This window comes from Lynx canadensis, chromosome B2 (assembly GCF_007474595.2).
Source record: "Lynx canadensis isolate LIC74 chromosome B2, mLynCan4.pri.v2, whole genome shotgun sequence".
NCBI classification, from domain to species: domain Eukaryota; kingdom Metazoa; phylum Chordata; class Mammalia; order Carnivora; family Felidae; genus Lynx; species Lynx canadensis.
This window is the reverse complement of record NC_044307.1, coordinates 52854101-52872111: the sequence shown is the minus strand read 5'-3', so window position 1 is coordinate 52872111 and position 18011 is coordinate 52854101. Positions and strand designations below refer to the sequence as shown.

General features: G+C 36.9%; 1 protein-coding gene across 1 annotated transcript in view; it reads right to left on the bottom strand.

Annotated features, from left to right (window-relative positions):
• The window catches only part of HCRTR2 (hypocretin receptor 2), a 116872-nt gene extending 99168 nt beyond the window's left edge, over positions 1 to 17704 (bottom strand). The window contains exon 1 of the mRNA XM_030314566.1: positions 17422 to 17704. Coding sequence (XP_030170426.1) covers positions 17422 to 17644 — 223 coding nt within the window. The 5' untranslated portion in view covers positions 17645 to 17704. The remainder of the gene's footprint in view (positions 1 to 17421) is intronic.
• Between the last annotated feature and the right edge of the window lie 307 nt (positions 17705 to 18011).

The window sequence follows — 18011 nt, the reverse complement described above, 5'->3', positions numbered from 1 at the left end:
ATAATAACTTGGAACCCAGTTGCAGAAAATTTTCTCTTTTTATCTGTTTTTCTTTTCTTCTGCTTCTGTTTCTGCTTCTTCTGCTTCTCCTTCTCCTTCTTTGATAAAGTCAAGATAGTTTTTTTTAAAAAGATCCAAAATATTTTCTTGAAATGAAAGTGGAAGCTTTAAAATTGAGTTACTTGAGCTGAATATAAGGGAGAATCAAATTATCTGCAACTAATGACATCAATAACGCTTCAAAATACATATTAGCGTACACAAGTTTTTATGTATATATATATAATATATATGCAATTACATGAAAAAAATTAGACTTACATATTCCAAATCTGAATTATTATAGTCCCCAAAAAAATGTCTCTTTTCTAACCTACTATAGCCAAATATGTCTCAAGTCTTATAATTTTTTTCCAATATTTGTGACACCTATTCTTTGGAGGTGGGATCTCTATAAACTCTAGAATATTGTAGGAAAAGGTAGGAAGCATCTGGCTACAATGGATTACACAGAGCTTGCTAGAGTCTTAGGTTTACTCGTTGTCTCCATTCAGATGATTACGGATATCTCAGTGAAAAATTGTATTTCTAAAACCACCGTATGCACAAGTCCTTGCAGGGGAGTTTTTCTTCCATGACTTAATCCATATCCATCCAGTATTTCCATATCTTTGATATTACTGCCAAAATGTTTTTGATGATTTTAGAATTTCACATAATCCTAGTATCTATTCAGTGACCAGCAATTCCTGGTATTTATTATTTAAAAATCAGCACCACTAGATTTAAATCAGAGCTAGTTTGTTGAATGCATTTGCATAGTCAAACACCTTTTATTCTCATAGCAACCCTCCAGTTCTTTCCATGACATAATTGATTAACTACCTTTATTATATTTAACAATATTTGTGAGGATTTTGTTTAATGATTCAAGGGACACACAGCAGGAGAAAATAAATTTCATTTTAATCCTGAAGCAATGACTTCATATAGAAAATCATAAATTAGAAACTACAGAAAAGAATTTGCATTACTAATTCTTTCTTTAGATATTTTCCAGAACTTTGCATTACTAATTCTATATGTAGTGAATTCTGCTCAACATGCCAGATTTCTGATATGTTCTTTTTTGGAAAAGCTGTATAACAAAAATTGCATACTAACTACTATAATAATAAATTAAGCCAATGTACCCACTAATATCTCTGCTTAAATGTTACATTACTAAATATCACTTTGAGGAGGAGCAGAATATGTGGCCCCAAATATGTGGCTACTACTAGCATGTGGATTCTTTTGAGCTAAAGACAATCAAGACACAGAAGACACGTAAAAACTTTTTACCTCTTCCTTAACTACCTAAAAGAATTTGGATAGGGGGCTAGGCTCAGAAAGAGATCTATGACCAGAGATAAATTTTTATTTGAAAGGCCTATCTGTATGGCAGCACAAACATCTAATTTCCAAACATCTGTTCTTCTTATTGCCCTGTGAGTCACCCTCTTCCCCTGTGAAGCCTCAGGCCCCTATTCCATTCCTTAGTTCAGGACAGCATACAAGCCTCAATTGCCCAACATGCCCTTGGGTCACGTATATTTGGGGCTGTCATACATAAGAAGTTAAATTTGCTTTTCTTTTATTAATCTGTTTTATGTGATATTAATTATTAGAACAGCTGAAGAACTTAAAAGGGGGGAAGGGAAATGTTTTCCACCCCTACAATTTCAAAGTTTTTACTGACAGAATTTGGAAGGCTCTGGCACATTTAACCCTTCCTTTTTCTCCTCTAATTCCTCTTATTGGCCATCAAGCTACATTTTCTTGTCTTTCTGCTTAATCTCATTTCAAAGCAGGTCTTTTAATCTTCTCTCCTCTGATATCTCTTTATAGAGATATTTGTGTCAACTGTATATGCACCTGGCTTTTGAGGTGGCTTCCAAAAATAGGAGGCCTCAAATAATAGGAAGCTTACCTTCACTTTTTCCATGGCAAGGATTCTCATATTCGGTGTACTGGAATCCTACTTAAAATGTAGATTCTAGGGGCGCCTGGGTGGCGCAGTCGGTTAAGCGTCCGACTTCAGCCAGGTCACGATCTCACGGTCTGTGAGTTCGAGCCCCGCGTCGGGCTCTGGGCTGATGGCTCGGAGCCTGGAGCCTGTTTCCGATTCTGTGTCTCCCTCTTTCTCTGCCCCTCCCCCGTTCATGCTCTGTCTCTGTCTGTCCCAAAAATAAATAAAAACGTTGAAAAAAAAAATTAAAAAAAAAATGTAGATTCTAGAGTCTCCACCCCCTGAAATTCTGACTTAATAAGTCAGACACAGATTTTAAAATAAAAATTTTTTACCATGAACCCATTTTTGTTTGTTGGTTTTGTTTTTTGATGCATGATTCAAAGTGATCCTTTTCAATATTTAAGAAAACACAGCTGTGATGATTTCAAATAAGAGGAAGCCAAGAGTAAAATAATTTGTAAAACATATTTTTTTATTCCCTAATGCAGTTTCTTCTATAGTCTTTCATATCTATGGGGAATATGTAAAAAGATATGGGCATAAAAAATTATATTGGTTATACATCTCAGGTTTATCTCACCTGGCTTGACTTACTTAACCTCCTGACTTCATATTCAAGTGCTCATCATATACCTAGCTTTATTACCTCAAACTTAGAATTTGTGGCACCAAACTTTTGATTCTCCTTCCCTGCTTCAAAACTGCCCCTTCCCCTAGGGTCCCATATCTCAATAAATAGTACCATCCTCCATCGTGATATGAAAATGTTGACTCCTCTCTTTCACTCACTCTCATATGCAATCCCTCAGCAAATCCTGTTGATTTTATTATCAATATATACGCTAAATATCACCACTAGGATGTAAGTTTCCTAAGAGAAGCAGCTTTGTCTATTTTGTTTGTTGCTATAGCCACACAATAAATATTTTTTGAACCAGTGAATTTAACTAGTATTGCAAAAAAGGTCTTATCACTCAATGTACCCTTTGAGAAGTTTATATTCTGTGTATGCTTTTATTAAAAGCATACTATTATTTTTAAAAGCATTTATTTAAAAGCATATTTTATTAAAAGCATATTATTACTTTTATTATTCCAGAAGACATTGTCTAAGAAATTCTCACATAAACTGTATACATTGCTTGCATAGCACAAAGAAAGACATCACTCAGAGTAGTAAACTAATTGTGAATGGCATGTGGGGGAGGAAGCCCTACTTCCTATTGAACAGCTATACGTGAATACTCCTCTAGCAATTCAAACTCAGACCTGCCTTTGCCAAATTCATCATGCCCTCTCACTAAAGACACTTGAATTTCTTTCCACATATTCTATGTTAAGAAAAAGACAAATAGGATAATCGGTGTACTTTTTTAAAATGTTTATTTATTTTTGAAAGAGAGAGAGTGAGAGACAGAGTGCAAGTGGGGGGAGGGGTAGATAGAGAGGGAGACACAGAATCCAAAGCCGACTCCAGGCTATGAGATGTCATCAGAGAGCCCAAGGTAGGGCTCGAACCCACAAACCGTGAGATTGTGACCTGAGCGTAAGTCAGATGCTTAACTGACTGAGTCATCCAGGTGCCCCAATCACTGTACTTTCTTTAACTAAAAACTTCTATTAATCAGAAGATTCTTTTTTGTTCCTATCAACCTCTGCATCTGATGAGTTGCTAATTTCTATCTCCAGAATGTCTTTCAGATTTGTTTCCTTTTTCTCCCATATTCAATTCTACTGCCTTGTTTTACCCTCATAACCACTTTCCTGAAAAGTCTCAACAGACTTCTATCTTCCCAGTATCTGGTCTTTCATATCTTCAACCCATTCTTACCATTGCCCCAGGTTAGTTTTCCTTCAGGAAGCTCTGACATATTAGAACTCGTTTTCAAATAACTTTGGAGCTTTCACACTTTTAAATCTAATTCAGCATGATATAACACTGCAGGTAAGACTGTGGCAGATACCTACCAAATAAAGAAGACCATGTAAGTAATGCAAAGCATCAAAGGAGATTACTTAAAGTTTCTATTTTTTGAAACCACCCAGAAAAGTTCATGAAACCCTGTGTTTTAATGGAATTCCCTGAATGACATTTCAGTGCAGCTATTTATATATCTATAGCAATCATAAATTTACTCTTACTACATCATCAACTTAAGTGTACTTTCTTTTTTTTTAATTTTTTTAACATTTATTTATTTTTGAGAGACAGAGAGAGGCAGAGAATGAGCAGGAGACGGAGAGAGAGACAGAGATACAGAATCTGAAGCAGGCTCCAGAGCTGAGCTATTTGTTAGCACAGAGCCCGACACAGGACTCGAACTCACGAGCTGTGAGACCATGACCTGAGCTGAAGTTGGACACTCAACCGACTGAGCCACCCAGGTGCCCCAACTTCCTTATCATCCTTTGGAATTTTCTAAATTATGCTCACATGTCAAAAATACCTCAAATGCTACCTCCTCAGTGAAGGTGTACCTCCTATCCCAAGTAAGATCCAACTTTTATTTTCTGCGTTCTAACATTTAACATATGCCTCTTCAGTAACACTCATATTATAGTCTATTGCTTACATGTTAGTCTTTCCTACAAGATTAGGAATTCCTTGTAGGTAAGGACCATACCTCATTCACTTCTGTATTTCCTCCACAGAATGTAATAGAACAGATTACACGTTGTGGATGTTCAATAAATATTTGCTGAATGAAATAAGAAAAGGAAATAGCTTCAAATTAGATAAGCCCTAGAAAACCAGTGTGTTGGCTTAGGCGGCTTTGTTTTTTGGTGTATGTAACTTTTGCAGCTATAGTTGGACTGAGACCACTGATTTTCTATGCTGCTTTTACCTCCATTTGGATCATAAAGATGTATTTGCGTGACTTCAAACTAACTGTCTGTAGATACTGCCATTGTTGCCGATGGTGACTCAGCACGTAGAGAGGCTAAGTGAACTCCAGGAGAGAAAATCTATGCCAAGCTTGACTTGCTATTGCTCTTCTTCCCCTCTAGTGTCTGTGGCCAGGTACTGACAACGAGTTATAGATCACTAAGGCAGTGCTGATTAGGCATTGAAACTTCAGTTGACTTTACAAAATAATGTACATGAGAATTTTCATTTTCCTTATATTATGCACATATCTTCAACTTGGTATGCATACTGGCAGAGCTGTGCTATAAAAGGAGGAATAGAAATAGAGAAAAGATTTGTATTTACCTGCTGTTCAGAAGTGGGCAAGCCAAGCGATAATACGTAAAGCTATTCAAACAACTAACATGATAGCTCTCTAATACTAAATTTCACTATCTGGGAAATAGGAGCAAATAGTAACCCTATCGCACAGGTTGTTGTAGGATTAACTAAGAGAATGGATAGCAAATATTTTGTTGAAGAGTTATGTAACTAGGGCAATATGACAATTCCAAAAAGCCTAAAATGTAAATTCTACTGCAATTCACTTCATTCATGAGAAATATTAATAAAGTCAGTTCAAAAGGTCAAGGGTTTGCTAGAAGAGCAATACCTCCCAACTTTGGGCAAGACTGAACTTCGATCTTTTACAATGTGTAATTTGATGGCTAGTCCAGGAAACTGAAGACTGAAGTTGGTCCAAAGGGTTTATTGTTGCCCTTACTCCCCTATTAAATGAAATATCTAGAACTATCCAGCTATTCCCAACAATGCTTTTGCACTCCACCTAAAACTATAAATTGTTGTTTTTTTTTTTAATTGTCTGGACAGGAGAGTGTACCAGAATTGGCATAAGTCACTGGCAATGGAAGAGAATGACAAAGGATTCCTAAACCTGAGACCTCGTGGGCATTTCCCAAGTATCCTGGGCTCAGATGGGGATATGTTTGGTCCTTTTAATAGCAGAAAATATGGAATCAAGATAACATTCAGTCACAGCTCTCTTACTTCCTCTGGGGTGCAAATGGTCAAATGTTTCCTTAGACTTTCATTAAATATAAAAATAACTAAAAGTTACTTTGAAACAAACACAGCTTAAGTAAGGATTTTGTATATTACAAGTTCTTCTCAGTTATTACAGAAATATAGCATGTTATTTGGAAGGATCTTGGTACAACTACCTTGAGAAAAAATGAACAAACCTGCCACAGTTTGTAAATCTCATTTGCTTTTCATGGGAAGAGCAAAATAGTTTCATTGTGATATCAAGGTGATTCCAGTGTTGGAGAGAAATTTTATCACTGGTCTCTCATAATCATTACTTTCATAATTATATAATATTTATTTTAATGTGTATGGTCCTTAAGATATTTGAAAACTCAAATTATTAAGGTTTTTAATTTTAATTTTATATAAAATAAATTAAAACCTGCAATGTTTAATTTACAAAGCATATATACACTTGTATGTAAAGTGTTTCTCCTGATAGAAATCTAATACTTTAACTGGTAGCCAAAAATCATATGCTTGGCACTGTTCTAGAAACTGATCATGTACTTGCAAAAAAAAAAAGAAAACAAAAGAAAATACTCTCATGGAACTTACATGTTACTTGAGGGAGACAATGGAAAAATTGACAAACCAACACTATAATTTCAAATAGTAGTAAATTCTATGACAAAAATAAAAGGGGACGGTATCATAATATGAAGAGGGATTCAGAGTGATACAGAATGGGCATTCTTACAGCCTTCTCTGAAGATGTGACAGGTGAACTTAGCAGGAGCCAGCTGTGAGAGGGTCACAGGGGGCTGGAAATTGTGAAGACTCTAAAGCAAGAATAACCTGAATCAGTTCAAGGAAAAGAAATTATGCTACAATGATCAATCACCCAAGGGATATTCCTTCTTACATGAATGTTCATTCAAGGACTTACTCATGTCTGTGTATTTATTCTTTTTGCTTCCCTAAAGGCTAGTTCAATTACTCATGGGGTAGTTGAAAGTATCTCTTAACTTTGTCAAAGTTAAGGCCTTATACAAAGTTTTTAGAATCTTCACATTTCAAAGGTAGCTTCTTAATCCTGCATGAAAAAACTAGGGTGTATTGAAATCATATTAGTCATATAATGCAAATACCTGTGTGTGTATATACAAGTGTTTTTATTTTTGACTTATGTGTTTTTTTTTTAATTTTTATGTATTTTTAAGTTCTTAAATTCTTATTTTCCCCTTTTCCACTGAGATAGTTTTGCTTCCTGTCAGTGACCAGTTGCAAAATTCATTATGTCTGGGGGAAAAAAAAAACACACATAGATTCATATACTAGGTACTGTTATTTACTTTCAGGAATCTATGAGTCACCATCACCATCTCTGATGACTTCAAAGAACAAGGTCTTTCTAGGCTTTCCTATGTCTAAAATATAAATCAAGCCCAAGTACATAAAATGTTCCAATAATTATGAAGTCTCTTTTTCCTGCACCAGCTGGTGAAATTTGTTAATGTATTTTTTTTTTGAGCTTTCTAAGACTGGGAAACTTTTATAGTAAGTATTTTCATCGGAGAGACTAGATTTTTAGCTGTTCTTTTATAACCAAAAATTGACTTAGTTTCACCCAATGACAAAACTGTTTCATAAGCACTTAACCATACCTCTCTACTTCTGTCTCTGAAAGATTAGCACAATCTGAACATTTTAAGAAAGACAAATTGGCTTCAAAATGATATTTATGAGGAACATGGTTCTCTACCAAAGTGGATGACTCATTAAATTCATTCTAAATTGATAAAATAAATTATTATAGACAATGGCTTTCTGACCCCATTTCTAGCAATGTAGTGATAAAATCAAAGCCCCACATGGTTGTAACCCATGTGCTTTATAAATTCATCTTATATAGTCACTGAGTAGTAATAAAAACTCACTGAAAATCTAGGAAAGGATATTATAATTTATAATCACTGCCGTATTCCCATTGTGGAGCTAGGAATAGCAAATAAAAGGTTTTAAACTAACCACAGTTTTAAAAATTTTGAAGTGTTACCATGTCAACTTGTGGAGAAATATTCCCTGTAATTCCCTAAGGGCTCCCCTGGGGTCAGTGTATTATCATCTTTGATTATTTGAATGACAAAAACGCCCATTTAAGATAAAATTTCAAATGAACATCTTAAGAAAGTTGCAACTAACTTAGAGTAAAACTTGGAGGCTTTAGTTGGAAAATATAAAACATTTTCATTATGTTCCTAATTTTTTATCTTTTGACCTCAGTGTGAGGTCAAAACATGATTTAAAATCCAAAAAGATGGATAGCTAGGAGTACAGCAACCAACCAAAATCTCAAAAATGAGTTATTACAAACATTATTTTAGTGAAAAGCTATACAGAATACTGGAAAATGCTAATAGAGCTATGGCATGTAAGAGTCATAAGGTACAAAAAAAAAGAATCATAAGTACTGATTTCAGAAAAGACATGAAAATTATTTTAAAGAGAAATACTTCTCAAATTGAAATATTCTACAAAGCAAACATAGCAACAGTTGCTATATTTTAGTCTTCTTCCTTTTCCCTTTATTTGTTTCTTCATTTCTCTCTCCTTTTCCCTTTTCTTTCCTTATGCAACATAACAGCAAGAAATCCAAGAATAAGAGAGAGAATGGGAACTCAAGACAGAAGCTGTAATATTTTGGAACATGATCTTGAAAGTGGCATTTCTAGTCACCTAGAAGTAATTATCTAGAAAATATTGATCACGTCTTTTATTATCAATTTTTGTTTTCATTAAAGGAAGCTTCATTAAATGAGACACAAAAAGGACAGAAATCCCACTGTGAAAACCTTCACAAATACTTCCCCCTTTAGTTTTATTCTTTACATTATCCCTGCAATACTCTGATGAAAAATGCCAACTAAGATGGTGCTCTCCTTAAATCTTCAAAGGGCTCCCTCTAAACTGTGGTGTCAAAACTAGCTGAGATCTTCAGTATGGTACACAATCCCCATCGACTGTTCAGCTTTATCCCTAGACTCTCCTCATCTGCACTTACACTGGAGTTACTCAATTACTTAGTATTCTTTTCATAGCCCATGCTATTTCACGCCTCTTTGATTTTGCTAGTGTTGTTTCCTCTGCTTAGAACATCCTTACCCAATTTTCTTCACCTGTGCAACTTGAATTCATGCATTAATACTCAGTGTGGGTGACATCTCCTCCTGAATCTTTCTGTAATCCCCCAAATGGAACTAAGTGCCCTTCTTGTATGCTTCCACTGTATCCTGTAACCCATCTATCAAGCACTTGTCACATTATATTGAGATTATCTGTTAATAGGTCTGTCTTTAGCTGAAGTGTAGGTTCCTTGGTTTCTATTATCTTTGTACCCTAGATTCTTAGCACAGTAATCGGCACAAAGTCTCCCAATATTGTGTTATTTCCACTGGCAGAGATCCACAATATGAAATGGATATACCTATCAGCTTCTCTTAGGCTTATGCCAATAGGTATTTGATTCCTCTAATTGTCCTTATTCTCAGTCTATGTGCATTAAATATATTTTTAACCATTGCATGGTTTCTGTAACAGAGACAGTGTTCCTTTACCCTTTCCAGTACTAGTTGGAGTTAGGTTGACAAAATTTGATTGGTTTTGGCCAAATGATCATAAGGCATAACTGACATGTGTTGACATTAGGCAAAGGTAGTTTAGAGTCAGTATATTTTTCCAATTCACTCTTCTCCTACCATGAGGGTGCTAGATACTTTATATGCCACCTAATAACTCATACATGAATTGAAAATTTTTAAACAAGGTAATTTTATTATCTCACAGCCTCTAAAGGGTCTATGAAGAGTTTAGTGAGATCTGTCTCAGAGTATGTCAGTAAGTTTCCGTCAAGCTAGGGGATTGGGGGAGGATGCTATTATGTTATCTCAGACTCTGGCTGAAGGATTTGTCTCCAAGTTCATGTGGTTGTTTGCAGGGCATATTTACTGTACAGTTTTTGGATGGATATTTTAATTTCCCACCATGTGGGTTGCTTATAACAAGGCAGCTTATTTTCTCCAGGGTGCAAAATATACAAGAATGAGAGAGAATGGGAACTCAAGGCAGGAGCTGCAACCTTTTATAATATTCAAAGTGATATACAATCACTTCTGCTGTATGTTGTTGGTCACCCACATCAATTCTTGCACAATGTGAAAGGGAGCTACACAGGGTTGTAGTTGATCAGTTGATGGGGGAACATTAGGAACCATTTTAGAGGCTGGTCACAACGGAGACCACATGTCAAAGTGGTGCATGAAACATGAAGGACCCCTCAACCAGGAGTCATTGTATGAAACAGACTCTCCCATCCATATTAAATGTTAAACAAACAATAAATAAACTTCTGTGACAATAACCCAATGAAAATCCAGGGTTTATTTGCTACTTTGGCATAGCCTAGCTATTCCAACCAATAAAGCTCTTTCTGTATATATGACTATTGAAAGAGACTATGATGATTCAAAGGACTTCAAATATTCTAAGATTTGTAAATGTAAGTTCTTATTTTAAATCAAAACACAGGAATTCTTTCCTTTCTTTCTTTTTGCCAGGCTCATGAATTTGGCTAATCTTTATTCAGAAAACTGACAAAATCAGATATTAAAGACATCATAGCTGAAAGCCAGACAAAGTTAGTTAGCATGTCTTATCCTGGGATCTTGGAATACAAGACTGGCAAGCTTTTCCCAAGCTGACACATAACCCCTTGATATTTCCATGTACACAAACTTTTCTTTTAAAGTAATTATCAAGTACTTGATCCACTAAATAAGACATACCTCATAATGTTGTGGAGAATAAATCAGACAATATATAAATGTAACAATGTCTTCTGAAGAGTAAAATACTATATAATTGTTAAACATTGTTCATATATATTATATATTTAAAGAACATTACTAGAAAAAGCTCAGTGATAATAATCTCAAAATATTTTTAAGAATAAAATACATATTCTGTTGGAAACAAACTTCATGCTATTTAAAATATATATCCTATATCCATTTACTTGGTTAAAAGATAATGTCTCATTGAGAACAAAAGTAAAATGAATAAAAGCAGCCCCAAGAGTCAGCAATTCAACACTGGACATATATTTCATGTGTCTTATCCAGTAGCATCTCCAAGTGTTCTATTGTCTGTGTTTAAAGGTCATTTCATGCCTGGTGTGAAGGGCAATGTTCTTTGGACATATATAACACCATTATGCTCTAGGAACATCATTATTTGACATAAAGATTGACCTATTCAGTTAAATCAGTAGAAATGTATGATTTTTAAAAAAGTAACAGTTATATCAGAAAAAGAAAAAATAAAATACATGAGTAGGTTTGAAAACCAAAAAAGAAAAAAATTAGATTATTTGACACATTAAATATTTAGATTCTGTCTTAAGACCGAATGTGTGTGTGTCTAAAGACAGCGCATCCAATAACTAAATAATCCTTGGCCACAATTATCTAACATTTATCCAGTGAATCACCCCCCCCCACACACACACACCCTGAACAGGCAAAAGTGTTTTTGGCATCACCTAGTTTACCTTGAAAATTTCTCTTGTAAAGTAACCCTAGCCTGACCTTGATTAGCTTATCAAATGAGCTCATCCCCATAGCTGAAGAATTGTAGTCTACCAGAGATATGGCATGGCAACATGCCAGAACAACTCTGTAAATCGTCTAGAGGGCACATCTAAGCATCATTTCCACTCTTTTTTCGTCTGTGTTTCTGAGTCAGGATTAGAAGTAAGGGAGACAGGATGAAGTAATGGAAAACAGGTGGGCCATGGGACCTGCTCAATCCAGATTTGAAACTTAGTGCTGCCACTTATTGTCTGAATATACTTTGGAACAAGTTAAAATACCTTTTGAATTTCATTTTACTCATTTGTAAAGTGAAGCTATTAATCTCCTCCTTACAAGTTTGTTATGAGGCATCAATAAAATACATATATTTGTTGCGGAGCTTAGTATTCAGAACCTGGTATATAGTACTCAATAAATATTCTTCATTTTTCTTTGCAGTGAGAAAGGGAACTAGAGATGAATCCTCAGCTTCCCCCAACACAGGTCACTGACTGACTCCTATTAATGAGCCACTACTTAACAGAATCTGCATGCCTATGGGAGTGGGCTATGTCATAATGCTATAAGAAGAAAGATGGCAAAATCTTCTTTCACCTGTAAAATAACACAAGCAATGGATACTCTGGGGAGCCGAATGAGAATTCAGGAACTTTGAACTGCTAACATAGCTGTAGTACATGAGGATTTGCAAATATATTCTAGAATATAAAATGATGAAAATTAGTGTAAAGATATAAAATATATATGTCCTAATTAAACCAATAAAAATTGTAAAAACTAGAATATTCTTTTTTTATTTGAGTGTTAGATTTCACCTCTTTTGAAAATGGGTATTTTCATTATTTAATTTTCCTCATTTTTTTTCAAATATAGGAAGAATTCATTACATTTAAATTATCAGTAGCACATGTTATCTCATTATTTCTGTACATGATAAATGTTGCTGTTGTCTATGAAATAGCCATTTAAAAAGTCATCACTGGGATTTTGTTCAAATCAAAAACATGATTTATTTTACCCAATAAAACTCGGTGGTTATGAGTTTAGTAAAAGTGTGGAGGCATCTGTCTAATTCATATTCAGATAAGCATATTTTACATTCTGTAACTAAAAACACACAAGTTTAAAGCTCAGTGGCTAGTATAAGCTTTTATAGGCATCATTCATGACTTCTATCAGGTCTTGGAAGAAATGAGTAATGTATTATCTCTAACCTATTCTGTCTCCTGTGAAGGAAAGGGTGGGTTTAGAAACACCCATGAATGTGAACTGGGCATTAGGAGAAGCAGGAAAGAAATGTTTCTTAGGCTTAAGAGTAGTGGGAACTTGTAACTCTGCCAGTTCCATCTCTGGGACATATGATTAGCTCTGTAAGAAGCAACCCATTACAGATATTCGTCCATCTATCCACCCAAATTAGCTTAACTGTTACTGGGTAAATTTTGTAATAGGCACTGTGCTTCAACTAAGTTAAATCAACATATTACCTCTGTGTGTGTGTGTGTGTGTGTGTGTGTGTGTGTGCGTGTGTGCGCGCACATGCACGCACGCACACACACATGCTATGTAAAACATTAATAGACCAAAACAACCCAACTACAACCCATAACTCACTAAATGGGACCCAATACAAGCAAATTTAAACTAAAAGACAGAAAATTATCATAATAGTTAGCAATGCCCTTCACTGAGAGTTGAGAAGGCAATGTTAAGTAGTTAATATAAGCGCACTAAACACCTGTTAGGGTGAGTGGGTGGAGCTGGTATGGAAAAGGAGAACAACATGTGCAAACTCCATTTTACTAATAGCTTTTAGGAAACCTCTCAAATGATAAAAAGGCTAGAGCAGAGGTCATAAAGAGCTCTGTAAGCTACAGACTGGCTGTGTAGGCAGAGGATGGCTGTAAACTACATCAGGGGTAGATCTCAATAGTGGGAATGAAGAGATAGAAATTGGCATTTATTGTCTACTATATGTCAGGTAAAACACACACACACATATACCCCTGTATATGTGATGTTCTCATAAAATTTCTACAAGGCAGGTAGTATTAACCTTAATTTTCGATTAGAAAAAACAGACATAGAGAGTTCAATAACTTGCTAATGATCACACAAGAAGCAAGAAGCACAGCTGGAATTATGTCATGTGTTGAATGTTCTCGTCATCTTTCACATGGAGACAGCAACAGGGAAGATAGAAACATTCCAGGTGAAAAATCATGATATCTTTGAATGCAAAATTAAGGGAGGCAGAGATTTGCTCATTTCCTCCAGATGTTTAATGTTTCAATTGACCAGAAACCATCACTCCACCCAGTTTCAACTCAAGAGAAAAGAAATAAGTATAACATCAACTATATTACTTTGAGTGTCCCTAAGAGCCCTCCCCTCATCACACATTAATTTTAAAAACATTGCTCAAAATGTACTGGTCAAATAATTGAATGCATCTACTTGGCTATAGTACAAGACATACTTAGGAATAGGTTATATATGGCATAATTTTGAAGATACTGGAAAAACACTGCTCCCAAAAAGAACTCTGTCCTACCTTTCTTCCTATGACCTAAAATTCTATAAGTAGACATGCACATGTCTTTTATTAGAATGCATATACTCATGAAATTTAATGTAGAGTAACTTTTGTCTTAGTTTGAATGACTTGTGTTGCATTTGTTTTTTTTTTTCCAGAAAACTACTTTCCATCATAGGGAAGAAATATCTGATACATATGGGAGAAGGGACACAATGAAAGAGATGGGCTGTGGAGAGAAGAAAAAGAGGTAGAGATGATCAAGAATTTGTCATTCTGCTCAGGGCATATCCTGTTACATCACTTCACAAAATGACAGTGTGGGAGAAATGACTTCTAACTGATCACATTATATTTGTAAGTTCAACAAGGTTGAGATTTTCCAAGTAGTCAGTTACATAAAAGTGCAAATGGTGAATGGACCTGAAGGGTCAGGGATTACATCTGCTGCCAACACTGTGGTCTTTCACCTTCATGCCTAATGTTACCTCTTTATCTTACATGAATAATGTGATTCCTTGTCCTGCCACTCTATGCATAAAATTACTTACACTAAAGGGGCAAAAAAGCAATTCTCAATCTAATCCGTTTTGCAAATTTGACAGTGACATTAAAGAGCAGGAAGTTGTCTGTGAGTAATGACACTGATCATTTGTTTAAATGTCAAACTTCGTCAACTTTCAGGGAATACGTCCATAAAGAATGGGTTTCCGTTCAGCCAGAGAGGATTTCAGTGTTATTTAGTCCTGAAGAAAATAGCTGTTAGTATCTTGAGAGCATAATGCTTTGAGTAAAATTTTCTTTTTAAGCTGAATGGAATTGGCCATTTCAGCACTTGGGGCTGTGGACAGTGTTCTCTTCCTTGTATTATGAAACACATAGTCTTACTGTAGAGGTGTTTCCTTTTTGAAACTAAAACATTCTCCAGGCTAACAAACCTATACTCCTAAACTATGCAATTAGAATATGGAGACTATGCATCAACATCCTGTGTAAAGTCAGAATGAAGTAACAGCAAAGGGAAACAAATTTTATCACAGAGATTAAGTGTGAAATAAATATTAAGGAAGGGAATTAGTTATGATTTGCAGCTATTCCTGCAAAACAGGTCAAATTTTTACTGCAATGCAATAACATTCCTCTCTGGATAGGATTTTGCTTCAGACAATGACAGGGCCATTAACCCTTCATGGTAATTTATTAACAGTGGACATAGATGCAAGAGAGAACAGGAAGTACATTTAATAGGCTTGCAGACAGCAAAGAGCAGAGAATTCATTCTCTCTATGCTTTCTAGCTCTAGAGTGGAATATCAATGGAGAATTCTGGATCTGAGATCAGATGAAATGGAGTTGAATCTGAATAGTGTTCTTTAATTAGCCATTTCATTTCTCTAAGTCTTGTTTCTCCTCCTGTCAAATGTGGGTTACTTTGAGGTTTAAGTGAGGATGTAGGCAGAGAGGTCTGGCATACTGGTAGGTACTCAATGGATGTTCAATTTAGATTATTTACTTTTCATTAAGCATTGGCATAATACAGTGATAGGTTTCTATGCTAGTGGCCAGATGTTTTAATAGCTGTAAACTCTAAGAAGGGATGTCAAAAAGGGAAACAAGAAAGGCATCATTATTAACAGACTTATCCTTATAGCAAAGTACCCCAAGTGTGTTTATTTTCACCCTCATCCACCTTATTTGCATCACCCAAAGATTCCCCTTATGTTTACCTTTTAAAAAATCAACAAAAGGAGAGTAGCCTGAAAATAACACAGTAAGCATTAAAAAAACAACTACAAAGTTTTCAGAGGATTCTTATCTCCCTTCAAAAATAACATTTTACCAACTCTCTCCAGAATGCTTCTCAGCCACATACTTAGCAACTACTCTGTCTTTTGAATTGATGAGAGACTACTTTGAATGCTTCCTACCCAGAATGACACACTTGGGGAGAGAAGGTAAAAATCAGATTAATGCTAAAAGCCTGATAAGTTCCTTATCATCCTCCCTTGCAGCTACAAATTCTTTGCTTTGGACTTCAAAGCCACTCAACCTATCTCACCTCACCCCATCTTCTTCCCTTTTTATAAATGAAAATCAAGAGCAGCAATCTTGTAGCCTCCCCCATCTCCTCCTGTCATTTTCAACAGAGATTGCCTCCACACTGCCCTCTGCATTTGAAACGCCTCCCACTCTCCATTCATCAAGGTACATGCTCCTTCCATTCACAATTTATGTTAAGTCGTCCCTCCCTTCCACAGCTCCTTTTCTTTAAGTGGATTCCCCAGCTGCCCTAATAAACTCCACCACCAGTCTCATACAGCACTGTACCTCCCACCCCCACGACCCCACCCCCCTCCCCCTGCAACATTTAGAAATTACGCTAAGGTGGGAAATGGATGAGGAAATCTATGTCTGCATACGAACCCAGACAGGAACAAATAGAGCTTAGCATTAAGCTCACCATCTCCTCTCAGAAGGGGAAAAAAAAAAATTACAATTTTTTTTTTTCCAAGCCTGACAACAAGCATGTTCTAGAGGGGGGAAAAAAAAATATATATATATATACACACACACACACACACACACACACACACACACACACACAGGTTGAGTGGATGAATGAATGAATGGATAGGTGGATGAATGATTGCGATCTCTTTGGTACTTTTCTCAGATGCCCCTCCTTCTTGCTTGCTCCTGGCAGGGTTTCTGTTTAATTCAGCTTCAGCGTGTGAGTGCATCTCTATGTTTTGCCTCTGTCTCCACTCACTGCCCTTTCATTACCACCTCTAGACAGACAGAGGCGAAGCCTCCGCGCCAAAGGGCACTCTACCTAGCTCACAAATGCTTTGTGACTCCAACGGCCAAAGACAGCTTGCTCCTCAGGAGCACAGCTTTGCATTTTGCCAGCTTCACCTCTCCGGAAAGCCCCCCAAACAGCCGGCTACGTTACACAAAAGGATGACTAATTTCCCCATACTCAACAAAATCCACCTGAGACCCAGTCGCTGCCCCTCTCTTGGGGCTTGTAACCTAGGTGTTCGCAAAAGAAACACGCTTCCCTGCTTCTCCCTGCAGATGCAAAAAGGAATTACGACTCCAGGGCTGGGTCCTGGTTCCTAAAATCAGAAAACTTTTTTCTTTCTTTCTTTCTTTCTTTTCTTTTCTTTTTTTCTTTTTCTTTTTTTTAAAAACCAAACCCCACCCCGAGAGCAGCGACCTCTTTGTTTGCATCCCAAGGGGAGGGAGGGGTCTCCTGAGCCTTTGCAGCCAGGGGTGGAGGGGACGTGACAGCCCTCTGGAGGGCTGCCCTGGACGAGACTCACCCAGGACGTTCCCAATGAGAGCCACCACGAACACGATGATGTAGCCGGCGATCAGGACCCACTCATATTCTTTCGGGTGTAGGTATTCCCTCCACAGGTACCGCAGGAATTCCTCGTCGTCATAGTCGGTGGGGTTTAAAAAAGGCTCTTGAGTTTCATTCAGCTCCGAAGCAGATGACCAGTTGCGACAAGGGGGGGAGTCCTCCAGTTTGGTACCGGACATCACGGGCTCGAGTCCGGTTCCGCTCAGTGCCGCAAGCCGCTCTTCCCCTGCCCCATGAGCCCTGTGATTTGCGGTGGGAAAGGCGGCGCGGAGACGCGAGAAGGGGCTTCGGAGCAGAAAATGACGTGAAAAGTTACTGAGCCAATGCCTCCGGAGTCTTGTGCCCGGCAACTTCTGCGGCGGCTTCGCTGTCTTTGCAGACGATTTTGAAGAGAGGCGGCTGAGGAACTGGGGACCCGGCACTGGAGGCTGCAGCAATGACACCGGGAGGAGGCAGCTACCTCGGGCTCGGCTCAGGCTCAATTACTCCTCATTCCAGCACTGAGTCCGCAGCCCACAGCCTCCGCCCGAGCTGAGGGAGAGCCGA